This window comes from Sciurus carolinensis, chromosome 12, assembly GCF_902686445.1.
Source record: "Sciurus carolinensis chromosome 12, mSciCar1.2, whole genome shotgun sequence".
In the NCBI taxonomy this organism is placed as follows: Eukaryota; Metazoa; Chordata; class Mammalia; order Rodentia; family Sciuridae; genus Sciurus; species Sciurus carolinensis.
In genome coordinates, this window is record NC_062224.1 from 94034268 (window position 1) to 94050300 (window position 16033).

General features: G+C 32.2%; 2 protein-coding genes across 3 annotated transcripts in view; one reads left to right on the forward strand and one right to left on the reverse strand.

Annotated features, from left to right (window-relative positions):
* The window catches only part of Cdc73 (cell division cycle 73), a 120228-nt gene that overhangs the window by 47164 nt on the left and 57031 nt on the right, over window positions 1-16033 (reverse strand). The gene's annotated exons all lie outside the window — the stretch shown is intronic.
* On the forward strand, window positions 3825-12296 carry B3galt2 (beta-1,3-galactosyltransferase 2). Its single transcript, XM_047520552.1, has 2 exons — window positions 3825-4409; window positions 8712-12296. Exon 2 carries the CDS (start codon window positions 8839-8841, stop codon window positions 10105-10107), a length of 1269 nt encoding a protein of 422 aa, XP_047376508.1. The 5' UTR covers window positions 3825-4409; window positions 8712-8838; the 3' UTR covers window positions 10108-12296.

The following is a 16033-nucleotide window of genomic DNA, read 5'->3' on the forward strand; positions in this document are numbered from 1 at the left end:
AAAGGAAAATATTAAGTAAAAATAAGCCTTTTGTCTAAATTTTTCATGTAATTAGAATGCATCAGATTTTAAAAATAATCAAGATAAACTCCAAGTAAATATTACTATGCAAAATTGTTGAGGGACCTCAAAATAATTAAAAATAACTCTCAAATGCCAGTTTTCAGAGTTGTACAGTGAAATTTATAACTGATTCTTGTCCAGCACTGAAAAAAATGACAGCTAGTTCTGATTAGCACCAGCTGAAATTAAGTGCTTTAAGTTTAGAGGCCAACTACTCATACTAAAGCATAAATAGAAATGGAGACCAATGTAGGAAAAAAGTAGATTTATGCCTCCCTTCTGATATTACTCAAAGGTAATTGCTCACTGTTTTAAGTGGTCTCATTCTTTGGAAGTTTACACATTCTCTCTAAATCTTTTTTCCAACCAAGGACATATACCTGAATTTATATACAAATACAAATAGATAATAAAACCATGAATTACTATTAGATAGTGAGCAACCTGAGCAGCAGGTTTACATCTGATTCATAATGTAATAATCATTCAAAAATATTAACTGCATAAATAAAGGAATAATTTTTTCCTATACCCAGTACAACTAGGAATTAGGAGGTATCAGTAATCCCTTCTTAAGGGCTCTTCCAGACAAGGTAAGGAAAATGCTAAAACCAGATGGACATTTATGGCCAGGATGCACAGAGTAATAAACACCTACTTGCCATCAGGTATGTGTTACAATAGACCTAAGCAAGTAATAATTATAAGCCATTTATAACTATAAAAGTAGCTGTCAGTTTGCTTAGTCTGACAAAGAAACCTGCCACATTTACTGAGTTAGTTTAACTGGAGAATTCAGATATGAAAAGAAACTAAAGGAAGAACATGTACAACTTGCCTGTCATAAGATTTTTACTTTTAACTGGAAACATGATGTAGGATGCTTTAAAAAAACAAAACAAAACAAAAACAAAAACAAAAAAAAAAACCACTAGGAACTTTTAATGTTGCATCTGCTCTGTTTTTCTTAAGAAAAGTTCTTAATCAGCATAACTTAAACATCAAGAAACAGTTTGCAGGATGTACCTTAAAGTCTGAAGAAAATTCTGGCTAAGTACACAGGCATCTTTTGTTAGTAATTTTCAGGAGTCTCCTGCTGTATTAATATTTGTAAACTTACTTGAAAAACAGCTCACTGGTGATTCAGGGGCTCAACCCAACACTGGAGGGAACCATTAATGAATATGCAGCTCTCTTCGTCATTAAGATCCAGCCAGGCATAGTGGCGCGCACCTGTAATCCCAGAGACTTGACAGGCTAAGTCAGGAGAATTCCAAGTTCGAGGTCAGTCTCAGTAACTTAGTGAAGCCCTAAGCAACTTAATGAGATCCTGTATCAAAATAAAAACTAAAAAGGGCTGGAGATGTAGCTTAGTGGTTATTTTCCCCTGGGTTTAATCCCCAGTACCCCCCCGCACACCAAAAATCCAGTGGCACATCAAAGAAAGAATTCAATCAAAAAACTGGCAAAGGTGAATATGGCAATTACTGATTTGATCTTTACATAATATATTAAAATGTCACAATGTACCTCATAAATATGTACAGTTATCAAGCATAAAAAACTTTTACTTTCAAAAAGGATTAAAAATATCCTTTCCTGGAGAAGAAAAAGGAATGTGTCTAAATCATCTTCATATCCCAACATCTGTGCCTAAATGAAATTTTAGTATACAGTAGTTTATCAATATGTATTTATGGAAAAAGTGATCAAAGTGAAAATATAAACATCACATAATTCTATTAATGATTGCTCGACATATTGTGCCAGTGTTGGGGAAAAAATTCTCAAAATTTCTCTAGCACCCATGTCGCATAATGCTTAAGAATATAGCATAAAAATTTAGATAATCTTGCTTCAAAAGTTTCCAATATGGTCTCTAATCACTAATCAGCTGATATCTAACTATTAACTTTAGGCACTGGTTTCTCATCTTTAAAATGGGTATTACAATAATAAAACCATCATGAGGAATAAAAGCCATTTTATTTAACAGTTCAGGTGGTTAGCACACAACCTCATTTTGGATAAATGATAAATGGCTGCTGCCCACTAACTCACAAATTTTATATAAGGAATCACTACTAAATACTGCTCTACTAAAATTCACTTCTACTTTTGAAAAATAAGTTATTTTAGGTTGTTTCATAACCATTACTCCACTACTCTAGTTTACCTAACAAAAAAGTAGTAGTAAGCATTGTAGTATGTGGGGGGGGGGGGGGAATAAGGACTAAATGCTGAGAAGGGTTTTAGTACTCTCCCTCAAACTAGACTAACCAAAGTCAAAGCCTTAGAGATTTCATGTACATATGTATGTGTTCGTGTGTGTGCGTGTGTATATGTGTGTGTGTGTGTGTGTGTGTGTGAAAATTTCCTTCTAAAATTTCTAGAAAAAAATGACATATACTCCTAAGAAACAAAATAAAATTATTCCTGAAAACTTGAGAGCACATTTTATGAACAAAACTAAAAAATATTGAGGGCAAAATTTTTTTAATATTAGAGAAAATATAAATCTTTATTCACTCATCTGAAATAACAAATATTATGGAGGAAGGGAAGATGGGTGAGTTTAAACTCGGAAACTATAAATTACTTAGTCCCTAGAGTATTAGAGAAAAAGCTGATAAAGCTATTAAAAATAAAACTGCCCTCTGCTCTTTCAGAAAAAAAGCAGCAAGACACCAAATTATCCAAGAAATTAGTCATATTAAGAAGGCTTTCAGATTATCTAAATTATAAAATTTGCTTCATGGCAAGTTACTAAACCATCCTGAAATACTAGTATAAGACAACCTAAGTAGAAAAAAACATAATCCACTGGGCACAGTGGCACATGCTTATAATCCTAGTGGCTCGAGAAGCTGAGGAAGGAGGACAACAAGTCAAAGCCAGCCTCAGTAGTGAGACTGTCTCAAAATGAAATATAAAAAATGGGTGGGGGATATGGCTCAGTGGTTAAGCACCCTTGGGTTCAATCCCTGGTACCAAAAAAGGAAGAAAGATCCCATAATTCACCAAGAAGATACTTCTAATTATATTCTACTACCATATCATTTGTTTGAATTCTATGATAAATTTAATTTTTAAGAAAAGAAAAAATAAGTTTAAAATGTTGACATTAATGTTGATCAAAAATAAAGTTTACTGCCTTCAAAAACACTTGAAAACACACAGAGCAAAAAAGAAGTGGGCTATATCACGTCTCCCAATAGTTAAAGCAATCCACAGCAGCTGATTTATACCAACTGCAGAAAATGGGAGAAATGTCTAAATTACAGATGAAAGATAGTATGAATCGTAACTACATATTAGCAAACTCAGAGCAATGTTAGGCAGGGAAAAAAACTGAAGAGAAGGAAAGTCCTGAAGGGGTTAATTACATCAATTTACATTGAAAATCTTGTATTACTTATGCCCTACCAAAGCATTTAAGAAACATAAAAACTACCATCTAACAGAAAATGTTTAGAATACGCTGCCTGCGGATAGGGGAAAAAAAGGGGGAGGGGGGAATAAGCTGTAAGAAAATGAAATCATAACCATTCATTTCATAATCATCCCCTTTTCACATTATTCACTCATCACTACACTTATATTAATATATATAATGTCTCACAGAGAAGCAAAATCTCTAAGCTTCTCTCTACCTTAGGTTTTTAGTCAAAATGAATGCAAACAATCACGTGGGATTCAGCCAAGCAGTGACGTTAAATTCTGCTCTGTCAGAGAGAGCATCTGTCAAGCCCACATTTAAACTGCTGCCTGCTTGTGCAGCAGCTGAGGAACCGTGGATTTCATATTATAGACTAAAACCCCAGTGAAACTGCTCAAAAAAATCTTTCCTGCAGCTGCCACACAGCAAAGAAAGAAGAGAGGTAAAACCTATTCTTTTCCAACACAACTGAAGCGCTAGATTCTAGCTCTGCTGCTTTACACTGCAGCTCAGTGTTAATACTAGAAATATGGATACTGAGAAGAGAATACAGCACTGCATTGTCCAGCCAGGAAAACAGCAGATGTAAAAAGCTTCAATGCATCAACTGTCGGAAAGAGTCAACAGGGCTCCAAATACAACGGACAACTACAGCTCTTTTGTTTAACAAAAGAGAGAATGAAAGAAAGGGGAAATCTCAGAAGACTAGGACCCATATGAACAAGGAGGGTAACTTGAAGACAAGCAGACAGATGGACACTTTGGATACTGTGAAAAGCAATCGCAGAAGGCAGACTGTTGGGGGATGTGCGCATGTTCGATAGCATCTTTTTGCTGAAGTGATGGCGTGCCAAAAGTATTTTCAGTGGGCATAATCCTCTCCACATAAATGGCCTGACCGAGGAAGGTATGTCGATATCTTGTATATGATATTCGTTTAAATGTGTTACCTTTTTATAGCCCTGGAGGCACTAATCCTTGATAAACAAGTTCACATAGTTCACTGCCCTTGAAACTAAGAAAGGGTTTCTAAAAAAATAATTTAAAAATTTGTCATTGTTTAGAAGACAAGCTGCCACTTCTTTATTTAACTAAATATGTAGCTTGGAGTAATGCTGGACTATAGACATGTAAGACGGAAAAGACAAAAGTAACAAGACATACTTTAAAGGATTTTTAAACTTTAAAAAAAAATCTGTAGTTCTTTAGAGAAAACACAGCAATCCTCCATTAAATTAGGTCAAAATGAATCCTTATCTAGTGAATTAAAGTGCACTCTTTAAAATGGCTATGAAGAGACAATGTAGTGAAATTACATTAAACAGCATTAAGGATGATCTTAATATTATGAGCTTTTTTGCAAAGTCCTTTTAAAAAACAAAATCTTAACAGCTTATAGTAATGAAATCTTCCCTCCAAAATCTACTTGCCGTAATAATGATAATGAATACCATCTAAGAGTATACGAACAAATTTTAAGTATTACTGAAGTGTAAGATACTAAAAAGAAAACATTAGCATAGGATCACATAAGGTAGTATGAGTTTGTGCATACCATAACACCACAGTAGAGTCACATGTTAGTACAGTGTCCATGAACACAACTTTAAACAAAGAAGTGTCAATACTTGCTAAAATCTGTTCTATTTGAAATAGTGAACTTTTATTTTAGGTAATTGATTCTAAAGGAAGAAACCTCAAATTGTTCCTGGAGATCATTCTAAAAGTGAAATGCAAAAGCACAATGTGAAAATACTATGATATAAAAATATCCACAAGCAGCAATGCAAAACAGTTCAAAACATTAACTATAAAAGTAGCCAATATGCTTCCAAAGTATATTAACATGTAGTAATGAACCACTGCCAGTATATGTGTGTTCAGGATAAAGATCAAATAAGCTATTTTAGCAACAATCATCATTAGAATAGCAACTCAGAGCTCAAGAACTCAAGGATATTCCTAAAAATTTTACAAAACTATTTATATCTTGATTTTCCTTGTTTTATATAATTTACTAGTGTTATTTAATAATCACAGAAGGCACATTTTTAAGATAATATGTAAGCACTGTATTACAAAATTAAGATTAGCCATGCTTAGCAGGCCCTACTACATCTCAACATCAACTCTCAATAATAACCATGAATTTTTATTATAACAGTTTAAAATAATAAGCAAAAGAAAAGGTTGTAAAAATCAAGTCCCTCTTGTTACCTTTATCAATGTTAAAGTCACCAGTTAAGTAGTTTTATAAGCTGGACATCTCAAAATGAAAGTGTGTAAGTTTTTCTATTAAAACACCACTTAAATCTAGGGCTGTTCCAGTAGACTAAATATATCAACACGTTTGAAAGTCAAATGATAAATCTCTGTGTATGCATGTGAGTGAAATTAACTGCATTTTATAGTAGCATTATTTGCATGAACTTCAATCCACAAGATGTAAATACACACTGAAAATAATAAAAAAAACTATGAAATAAATCAAAGTCATTTCTGTTCTAAAAATATAAAAGTACCAAACTATGTGCATGCCAAAATATTTAACTTTTCTGTCTTGTTCTCACTTTTCAGGAATTAAAATATAACAGACATTAAATGGAGAATATATATTATCATTTAATAAAAGGAGAAATAGTTGCTTCAATTTTACTTCCTCCTAACAGAAAACTATGATAAATACCTAGGAAACTTCTAAAAAAGAAAAATTTTTAAGGCTAGACACACGAACTTCTTTTATCAATGGGAGATTCTGAAATAAGCAGATACATATTTCAAGCCTCCACAGATTAATATTCCAAAACACACAACTATCAGAAAATTTAAATTAAAATGCAACACTATAATATACTGTTATAAAATCATATTAGAACCAAAATTTTGTATTTGATAGATCACGATATGTAATAGTTTTTTCTATAGCTCTGAAATATTTTGGAGGAATCACTTCAGGTATAATCTTTTGATGAAAATAATGTAACTTATTACTATAACATTTATCTTCATTCACCTCTTCAGTATTTTATTCAAACATTCACTCAGATATATGACCTTTATTTATTGCTTTTTAAACCATACATTTACACGTATAAAAATACATATGACTGGATCTCAACCAGATTCTAAGTATCATTATATAAACAGAAAGCTGGTACTGAATTTGTTTAGAATACTTGAAACAAATTTTAAAAGTACTTTTTGTTTATTTTAAATTTACATACATAACCTTAACATCTACTGGTCTTTTTATGAGGTGGGGAGGGAGAATCATTAATAGTTATCAAATACATTGCTTTATAATAAAACCTTAAAAATAGTTTCCTGATCTAAACAGAAAGGCCACTATTTACAAGAAGGAAAACAATGAGTTTCTAAATCATCTATTATTTTTAACTTAGCTCATTAAAGAACTGTTTTGTTGATACAATGAATAACCTTGTTCTTTATTATAGTAATGTGAAATTTAAATGCATGTAAGTAAACTCTAATGAACAGCAAACTATTTTTACAATCCCAACTTTAAAAAATTATAACTATGATTAATTTTTTACATTTGAAAATACTGACTTTTAAAAGTGCTATATAATTTCAAAAAGTAAAAATTATTAAATATTGCTGCCTGTACTGTTACACTTTAGAAGTTCCTTCAAATTCCCACCTACTTGCTCCTCCTAGTGGCTGCTACTAGAATACTACTTTCATTCATGTCTAACTTTTTAATCAATATTTTCAAGGTACTTGACATTATGTATGTGAATTTTAATCTATAATTATTCAATTATATAAGTTTACATGTAAATGCTATTTTTCATAAAATAATTTCATGTTAAGGTTAAATCATGCATTAACCATGAATCAGTATGACAAGCTACATAAGCACATACATTTACATAATTTCAAATGTTTCTACATTTTCATTATTTTCTTTTGCTTAAAGAAATTATTTTCAGAAAAAAAAACTGAAAAAATTAAAATTACATTATTTGTTAGTCTTCCTTCCCCAAAAGTTGTTGTCTCTCTTAATGGAATTCAAACTACAGCTCTTTCCTACCTCTATACTCCCCAATCCTTGGTCTAGAAAATCTAAGAACAAAGAGAAAAATCTAAGACAAACATGAATAAGACTGTGCTATGCTCTTTAAAGCCTTGATACAGAATAACAAAACCAGTTTTTAATATGTGGGATCATAAACTTCCCATATTGACATTTCAAAAACTTTAAAAAATCTGAAGTGTGATATTAGAAGTTCTAAAAATTTAATGAACTGTCTGCATGCAGATTTATAACAGCATAATTCAAGAATACTTTAAGATACATTTTCTGAAAATTAAAATTTTAAATATTTGAATCTGATAATAGCTACTGCCTGTATTTTATAGGAAGCCTAGAAAAAACTGTTGTAGTGTATGTGATACCCTCTGCCAAAAATCATATATAATTAAGATAATTTTTTGCTATACTTTAAAATCAATCTTAAGTCTAAGGGCAAAGATCTGCTGAATATTTCATATTTGAAGTGGAAGGTTAAAATTAGAAGAGAGTACTTGAAAATGTTAATCATTTATTACTGTCTAAAAATTCTACTCTAAAGTTACTGGACCCTGAAAATTAATTTTGACAGGTGCATCTTCTCATTGACTTTCTCAACACAGTAGGGGCCAATGGAAACATGCCAAGCAGTGTACTGTGACTAACAGAACTCTGCCATAATCAACCTTGCACCGTCTGTCCCACGACTGATACATGACCATTTTACAAAAAAGGCCACTGACTGTGCACCATACCACCAATGGTATGTCAAATCAATTTTAATTAATGCCAATAAATTTTCCATCTGTTCTCAAGACCTTCTTATATGGCCTTTCTCAGGAATCTAGAAACATTTTTCTCTTCTAAATGCCTATAACTTTTAAATCCTTAAGCCAAGGTACAAATGACCAGAGCTATTGAGACAATGAAATTAAGTAGATCAATCCATCACTTCTCTTTCAAAGTGCTAACTGCTACCGATATTTTTTAATTAATCCTTTTCTCAGTGCTGTTGTTATGGTGCAGAAAGGAAACAAATTATGAGCTTTGTTTCTGCATTATCATATTTTCACAGATTAAGAACCTCTTGTCCTAATTTTATTAGCACCCAGAGTCCCTTTCAGACACTTTTGTAGTATTGAGCATTTTATAAACCTTTATGCTTTATCTTTATAGGATGACTGCACGGGACACAACGTGACTGAATTAGAAAATGAATACCAAAGAATAGTATTGATTTCAGAGAAGAAAACAGTATCTCCGGCTGCCAATAACTCCTACACCATCACTGGATATTTACAACATGCTTCAGTGGAGAAGAAGGCACTGCTGCTTTGCAAAGATGACCTGGAATGCCAAGAGGTCTCTGTTCCGTACTCATCTTATTGGTGTACTTTCTCTAGTGTTTCTTTTTGCTGTGTTTCTATTTTTCAATCATCATGACTGGCTACCAGGTAAAGCTGGATTCAAAGAAAACCCTGTGACATATACTTTCCGAGGATTTCGTTCTACAAAAAGTGAAACAAACCACAGCTCCCTTCGGAACATTTGGAAAGACACAGTCCCTCAAACTCTGAGGCCCCAAACAGCAACTAACTCCAATAACACAGACCTGTCACCACAAGGAGTTACAGGGCTAGAGAACACACTTAGTGCCAATGGAAGTATTTACAGTGAAAAAGGTACTGGACATTCAAATTCTTACCATTTCAAATATATTATCAATGAGCCTGAAAAATGCCAGGAGAAAAGTCCTTTTTTAATACTACTAATAGCAGCAGAACCTGGACAAATAGAAGCTAGAAGAGCTATTCGGCAAACTTGGGGCAATGAAAGTCTAGCACCTGGTATCCAAATCACACGAATTTTTTTGTTGGGCTTAAGTATTAAGCTAAACGGCTACCTTCAACGTGCAATACTGGAAGAAAGCAGACAATACCATGATATAATTCAACAGGAATACTTAGATACGTACTACAATCTGACCATTAAGACACTTATGGGTATGAACTGGGTTGCAACGTACTGTCCACATGTTCCATATGTTATGAAAACAGACAGTGACATGTTTGTCAACACTGAATATTTAATACATAAGTTACTGAAGCCAGACCTGCCTCCTAGACATAACTATTTTACTGGTTACCTAATGAGAGGATATGCGCCCAATCGAAACAAAGATAGTAAGTGGTACATGCCTCCAGACCTCTACCCAAGTGAGCGTTACCCTGTATTCTGTTCTGGAACTGGTTATGTTTTTTCTGGAGACCTGGCAGAAAAGATATTCAAAGTTTCTTTAGGTATTCGTCGTTTGCATTTGGAAGATGTGTATGTAGGGATCTGTCTTGCCAAGTTAAGAATTGATCCTGTGCCCCCTCCCAATGAGTTTGTGTTCAATCACTGGCGAGTTTCTTATTCAAGCTGTAAATACAGCCACCTAATTACCTCTCATCAGTTCCAGCCTAGCGAACTGATAAAATACTGGAACCATTTACAACAAAATAAGCACAATGCCTGTGCCAACGCAGCAAAGGAAAAAGCAGGCAGGTATCGTCATCGTAAACTACACTAAAAAAGACAATTTTTTTCAAGTGTGCAATCTGTAAATATTGCTAAAAGCATGTATAGTTAAAACTACCCATAAGTACAAGTTTTAGTTAAAACTCATCACATAAAGGAATTCAAAAAGTATTTTTTTAATTTCTTAAGAAACTAATTCTTAAAACTACATAATCATATGACAAAAGATACCCCAAAAGAATCTATAAAAAACTGTGTAAGGGGATTCTGTGTATTAACATGCAACAACACGCATGCATACATCAATGGTTTAAGTTATGTTTGGGGCTAATAAAACGTTTCTGCATATATTTTCCACATAAATTTTAATTTAAAAAATGAGGACAGTAAAAAGATCCTCCATTTAAGGTTTAGCTTTTCATTTCAATACACAATTAAATGTAAGTAAAACATTGCCATTAATTTTAAGGAAACTTTGTATAATTGTGCAAAGGAAAATTTTTCTGACCTGACAATTCTAGGGTTCTAAAACTTATATTCCATGCAATAAGATTTAGTTGAGTTATTCCATAACGTTCAGATGTTTCATCAATGCAGTTCTCATCTAAGTATTTACTTTTAAAAATAATTGAGATTTCTTTTAATACTCACATATAGAGGGAAATTATTTTGACACAATGTGATAAAATGTGAAAAATTAATGTGTCTCAGGCTCAAGTTTTTATAAAAACAAGTTATTAAATGTTTCAAAGTGGATAAATTTTTGTTTCCTCATTGGTGTTAAGGGTCAACCTAGTATTTCAATGAGTTATTTGATTAATTAAATACTGTACTCTTGAAGAATAACACCATTTAAGTACATCTGATTTCAAGTATATATGTAAAAATAAATCATATTCCTCTAACTGAAGCAAAAGTAACCACTTATAGGCATAAAGAGGATGTACTGATGAAAAAAGGATGAAGGATAAAGAATATGGCAGCAATGTCATTCAATACATTTTTAAAATGTGTGTCTACCAGACTGCAACATATAAGTTTATTTCTTGACAGGTGTACACATTCTAATACTTAATTGTTTTATGGCACAAATTTCTTCCTCTGAGTCCCAAGTTTACAAACTTGGAGTTTTTAATTTGGTAGATGACAACTATTCTTCATCACCAATTAAAAACCTCTTGGGGAGGGATGGGGGGAACCATAAATGTTTGATGAACACTTGATTCTAGGATGAACAATGTATACAATGCACTTTTATCAAGTTTTTTAATAAAAATAGTAAACAAAACTTTCACAGAGTGATATAAGTATTTTCACAGTAATTTTGTTTGGCTCTATCATAAATTTTAAAATCAAGAAGTACTAACCTCTAACTTTAAAATAGTGTTTTTACTCCGTAGTTGTACTAATTTGTCAGTCTTAGGATGTTTCTTCTATGGATTCTAATAACAATCATTCATATCCCTGATCCTACTAGGAAGGATAAATCACCAGAGTAGAACTATAATATCTATTATAGTTCAGAATCACAAAAACAGTTTACTTATTAATTAGTATGTTAGATTCTATTTACATTCAATGTATCTACCATGTGCAAATCAATAGCCTAAGTGTTCAATACTACATCAAGTAATTGTGAAAAAGAACTGTGTAACACCCCCCCCACCCCCAGGTCTGGGTTCAACTCTATTTTTCGCTTAATTTATTCTCTAAGATTGCAGAATGACCAAAATTCTAAATAAAAGTCACATTTAAGAAGAAATCTCCAGAGTAGTATAATCAAATACAAAAGGAATTTTTCCATCAGTGCAGTCATTCCTCTGATTTATACCTCAAAAGTTAAAAAAAGGGAAAAATGTGTGTATTTACATAAATGTAAATACAAACAGAACCCACGTGCTATTTGTCCAAATTATAATTAATGCAGAGGATCTTTAAGCAATAGTTATTTTTCTTCTAGAATAGGCCAGGCTCATAAAATAACTTAGGAAAAACAATTCTTAACGGAATCGACAGACATCTGAACTCCTTCTATCTCAGGTATCAATTTAAAATCATTTCTATACTCTTAATAATTCTATCTTGAAAAATGATAATCTGATGATGACATTGAGACCTCAAAGGAACTGGACCAAATGGTGAAGTTTATTAATAATGTTGAAAATCCTTATTTTAAAATAAATATCCTACTATTAATTTGTTTTGACCTTTGGTTTCAACAATATGCATGTTGATTTCTTGAACAAAACAAGTGATACCTTACCAGTTGTTAATTTTGTCATTTTTACCCTGGTACTATGTAATTTTTGCATACATTAAAATGTAATTTTAAATGATAGCATTTGATTTGGTGAAAGATTAAGGGACTAACTATGTGATCCTTATGCTAAAAGAGTTAATAGATATTTTAGAAGCTGAAAATATCGAAATTTCAACACAATATTGGTTTATTTTGATTAAGATTAGAGGTGATGAAATTCAGATTTCTCCTCATGTCTTTTTTGTTTAGAGCAAAATCACATATGGTCTCAACTGGCATCTTATTAATATCTATTTCCAAGAAATCCAACAAAAACAATACTTACAACAACAGCAGGAACTATTTATTGATTGTGCAAGCAGTTTACTTGGTACTATTAAAAGCACTTCACATATGTGATCTCATATAATCCTCATTAATAATTATTTTTTATTTTGAGACAAGATCTCACGAAGAGACACAGGACTAAGGTTAAACACATAAGATCACAGAGCTAAAATAAGCAGTAGGTTTCCATTTCAAAGATCATGCTCTTAACCATTAAGCTATTTTGCTATATTTTTCACATGACAGGTGCTAAAAGGTCTACAAAGCTAAGGAAAACTGGTCCGTCCTCTATTCTCCCATTCTCTATTTGTTTTTCATCCATTGCCAGGACCTCCAGGCTTCACAGCCATTTTCTCACACTGAAGGGACACCTGTAGGAGAGGATGTCTAATCTACCACTGATTTTTCTCTTCTCCTCAGCTGCCAGAGAACAGTGATAAGAATCTTTAAAAAGTGCATGCATTACTGTTTATCTCTTGCTCCTTTTGAGCACTGAGGTACATCTGTAAACAGCAGGCAGGTAGCAATCAGAAATTTTAAAAGGACTTCTTTTGAAGCACAATTGATAATTGGCGATTGGGGGCCAGTGCGGTTACCAGGAATTGCACCCCAGGCCCTTTACAACTGAGCTATATCCCACGTCCTTTTTATTTTTTTTATTTTAAAACAAGGCCTCATTAAGTTGCTGAGGTCTCACTAGGTTGCTGAGATTTCCTTGAATTTACAATCCTCATGCCTCAGTCTCCCCAGTTCCTGGGATTATAGCTGTGTGACACAAAGCACCTGGTACTATTGATAACCTTTAATAGACAAAATTGACAGTACATTTACCCATTATGCTGTTTAGTCAACCTACTGTTTTGTGGAGAGGTGATAAAGCTAGTTTATCCAGCTGATTTAGGTCAAGTTTTCTCCTACTTCCATTTTTACTGCTTAACAAAATTTGATTATTAATGTATATTTAAAAAGAAATCTTCCGTTTACATAGGTATTTGTGGTATTCTAAAATACCTCAAAGAATTTCATCATACCACTTAGATATTATTTGCAGAAGACTGGTAATGTAATAATGTACATCATATATTAAAAAGGACATTTTCAATTTCAGGAAGAAACCTGTCACTCTACACTTGACCCACACACCAATTTACCCCTTTCCAAGTATGATGTAATTATAAAACTTAGATATGACGTGCAAGGGATTTGTGGGGATGGGGATTTCTGTAATAAAATTATTTCTCCTCCCTTTACCTTCAGCTCAACTGAAGCAAAAGCATATAATTGCCCCAGTCTATTTATTAATCTAATTATTTCACCTTCATCCTACAGATTCAACATTTGAATCTCGCTTCAAATGGTAACATGAATGTAAAAATAATGGAAAAGATTAAGCATATCTAAAACTACTAAACAGAAAGTTGTAATGTAATATGTAGGACCTTAATTCATGCTTTTATAAATGAGTTTTAATTAAAGACACTGACTTACATAACAAACCAATAACTTGCTTCACTATCATAATTAAAATACTAAAAACATAGCTGGATATAAAAAGAATACGTGACATCTTGATGGCAATGAGAACTTTGTAGAATTACTCTGAGTTTAAAAAAAGCTAATAAGATCATATTATAATCACCTTAACCAATTTCCTTAAAAGCATTTTTTAAAATGTTCCAGGTATTATATGTAAAACATATTCTTAAAAAAGTAAGACCAAGGGTTGGGGATTTAGCTCAGTGGCAGAACACTTGCTTAACATGCACAAGACCCTAGGTTCAATCCCTAGTACCAGAAAAACAAGAGAGAAAAAAAAACAGAAAAAATCACTTCAAACAAAACTTTACTAGTCAAAAATCATAAATGTTCAACAAACCTAAGAATACAAAAAACCGATGTTCAATGTCTAAAACACCATAATTAGATACTATTTTGTGATTTAACAAATTGAAACTAAATTCCTCAGTAATAAGTTGTAAAACCAAGACAGTGGTGTTCTAAAGTCCTGATCTCACTTTATAGCAACTCTATCTTTTATACAAAGTTTAAAAATGAATCCATTTGAGTGTTTATTTAAATTTTTAAACAATGGGAACTATCTCAATGATTCTTGAACTGAAATGACTATGACTACAGAAAAAAAATTATTTTTATACAATACTCAATAGAATCCACTGGCTCAAAGAATAAAAAGAATTTAGAAAATCAGTCAAAAATAAGAATAAAATATTAAAACAAGAGCCTGACCATATAATAATCTATTGTGCAACATATATATATGCAAACAATTTAACTCACAACAGTAATATTTTTTAGATAAGAATAATCAAAAGGTGGGAATCCTGTGGAGAAAACTAAACTTTTACTGAGAGGTATACAAATTCTGACAATAATGGAGAGGTTGTTTTCAAAATAACAAGAACACTACTCTAAAAATTTAAAATAATCTTCCCAATTAAAATGTTTTGTTCACGTACATTTATAAATGTTCTAAAGGGAAACTCTTATAATTTATATAGTCAGTTAAAGCACAACCAAATCTTAACTGAAGTTTTAAGGTTTTAGTGTCTGTAGCCAGAGATCACAAAATGATTATGTTAACATGAAAAAAGGTATCAGCAGCTAAAATAATATTGCAACAGATGATAGAAAAATCTACAAAGCAACAATGATTTTGACTTGTACTGGCACAAGAATTAAGCAATCGAATCAGAGGTAAAAATATTACAAATGAAAGAGAAGCCAATATTTATATAACTTTGTATTAGGAACAAATCAGAATTTAATAGATCATTCAACACTCCATTATTCAATAGAAAAACTGGCTGAATAAAGATTGGAATTTTAAAAGTGTAGGATTCAAGTTAAGTCCCCTGGTATTGCAAAACTTGTACTATTATAAAAATAGATCCCAGGTGAAGTAAAATAGTTGTATTAACTAGTAACTATTAAACACCTATGATTACTAAGCTTTTTAAAGTGAGGCTAGGGAGATGACTAGTTCATCAGAGCACAAAACTAGAAAACACATAAAAACAGAAGATGAATACAATAATAACTTCTACATAAACAAAATAAATTTCCACCAGCAACAAAAAACAAAAGGCAAGCCAGGCATGGTGGGGCTTGCCTGTAATCCTAGCTGCTCAGGTGACTGAACCAATAAATATACAAAACATGAATATACTTATTTCTGAAAAATGAATAATGCTTTTTTATTTCTCCTACTTCCATTTTTCCATGGAAAAGTTAGAGTCATTACAAGCCAAATTGGCATCATCTCAGTTCATACTTTATCTTCTATAATTAGCATATATTCACTACACTCACTAAATACACTCAAATATCAAATGAATTTCACATTTATGGGAACTTTTTAGAACTAGCTAAA

What these genes read in the sequence shown, in the direction of transcription:
- B3galt2 (XM_047520552.1), top strand. Translation starts at nt 8,839, where the DNA reads ATGCTTCAGTGGAGAAGAAGGCACTGCTGCTTTGCAAAGATGACCTGG.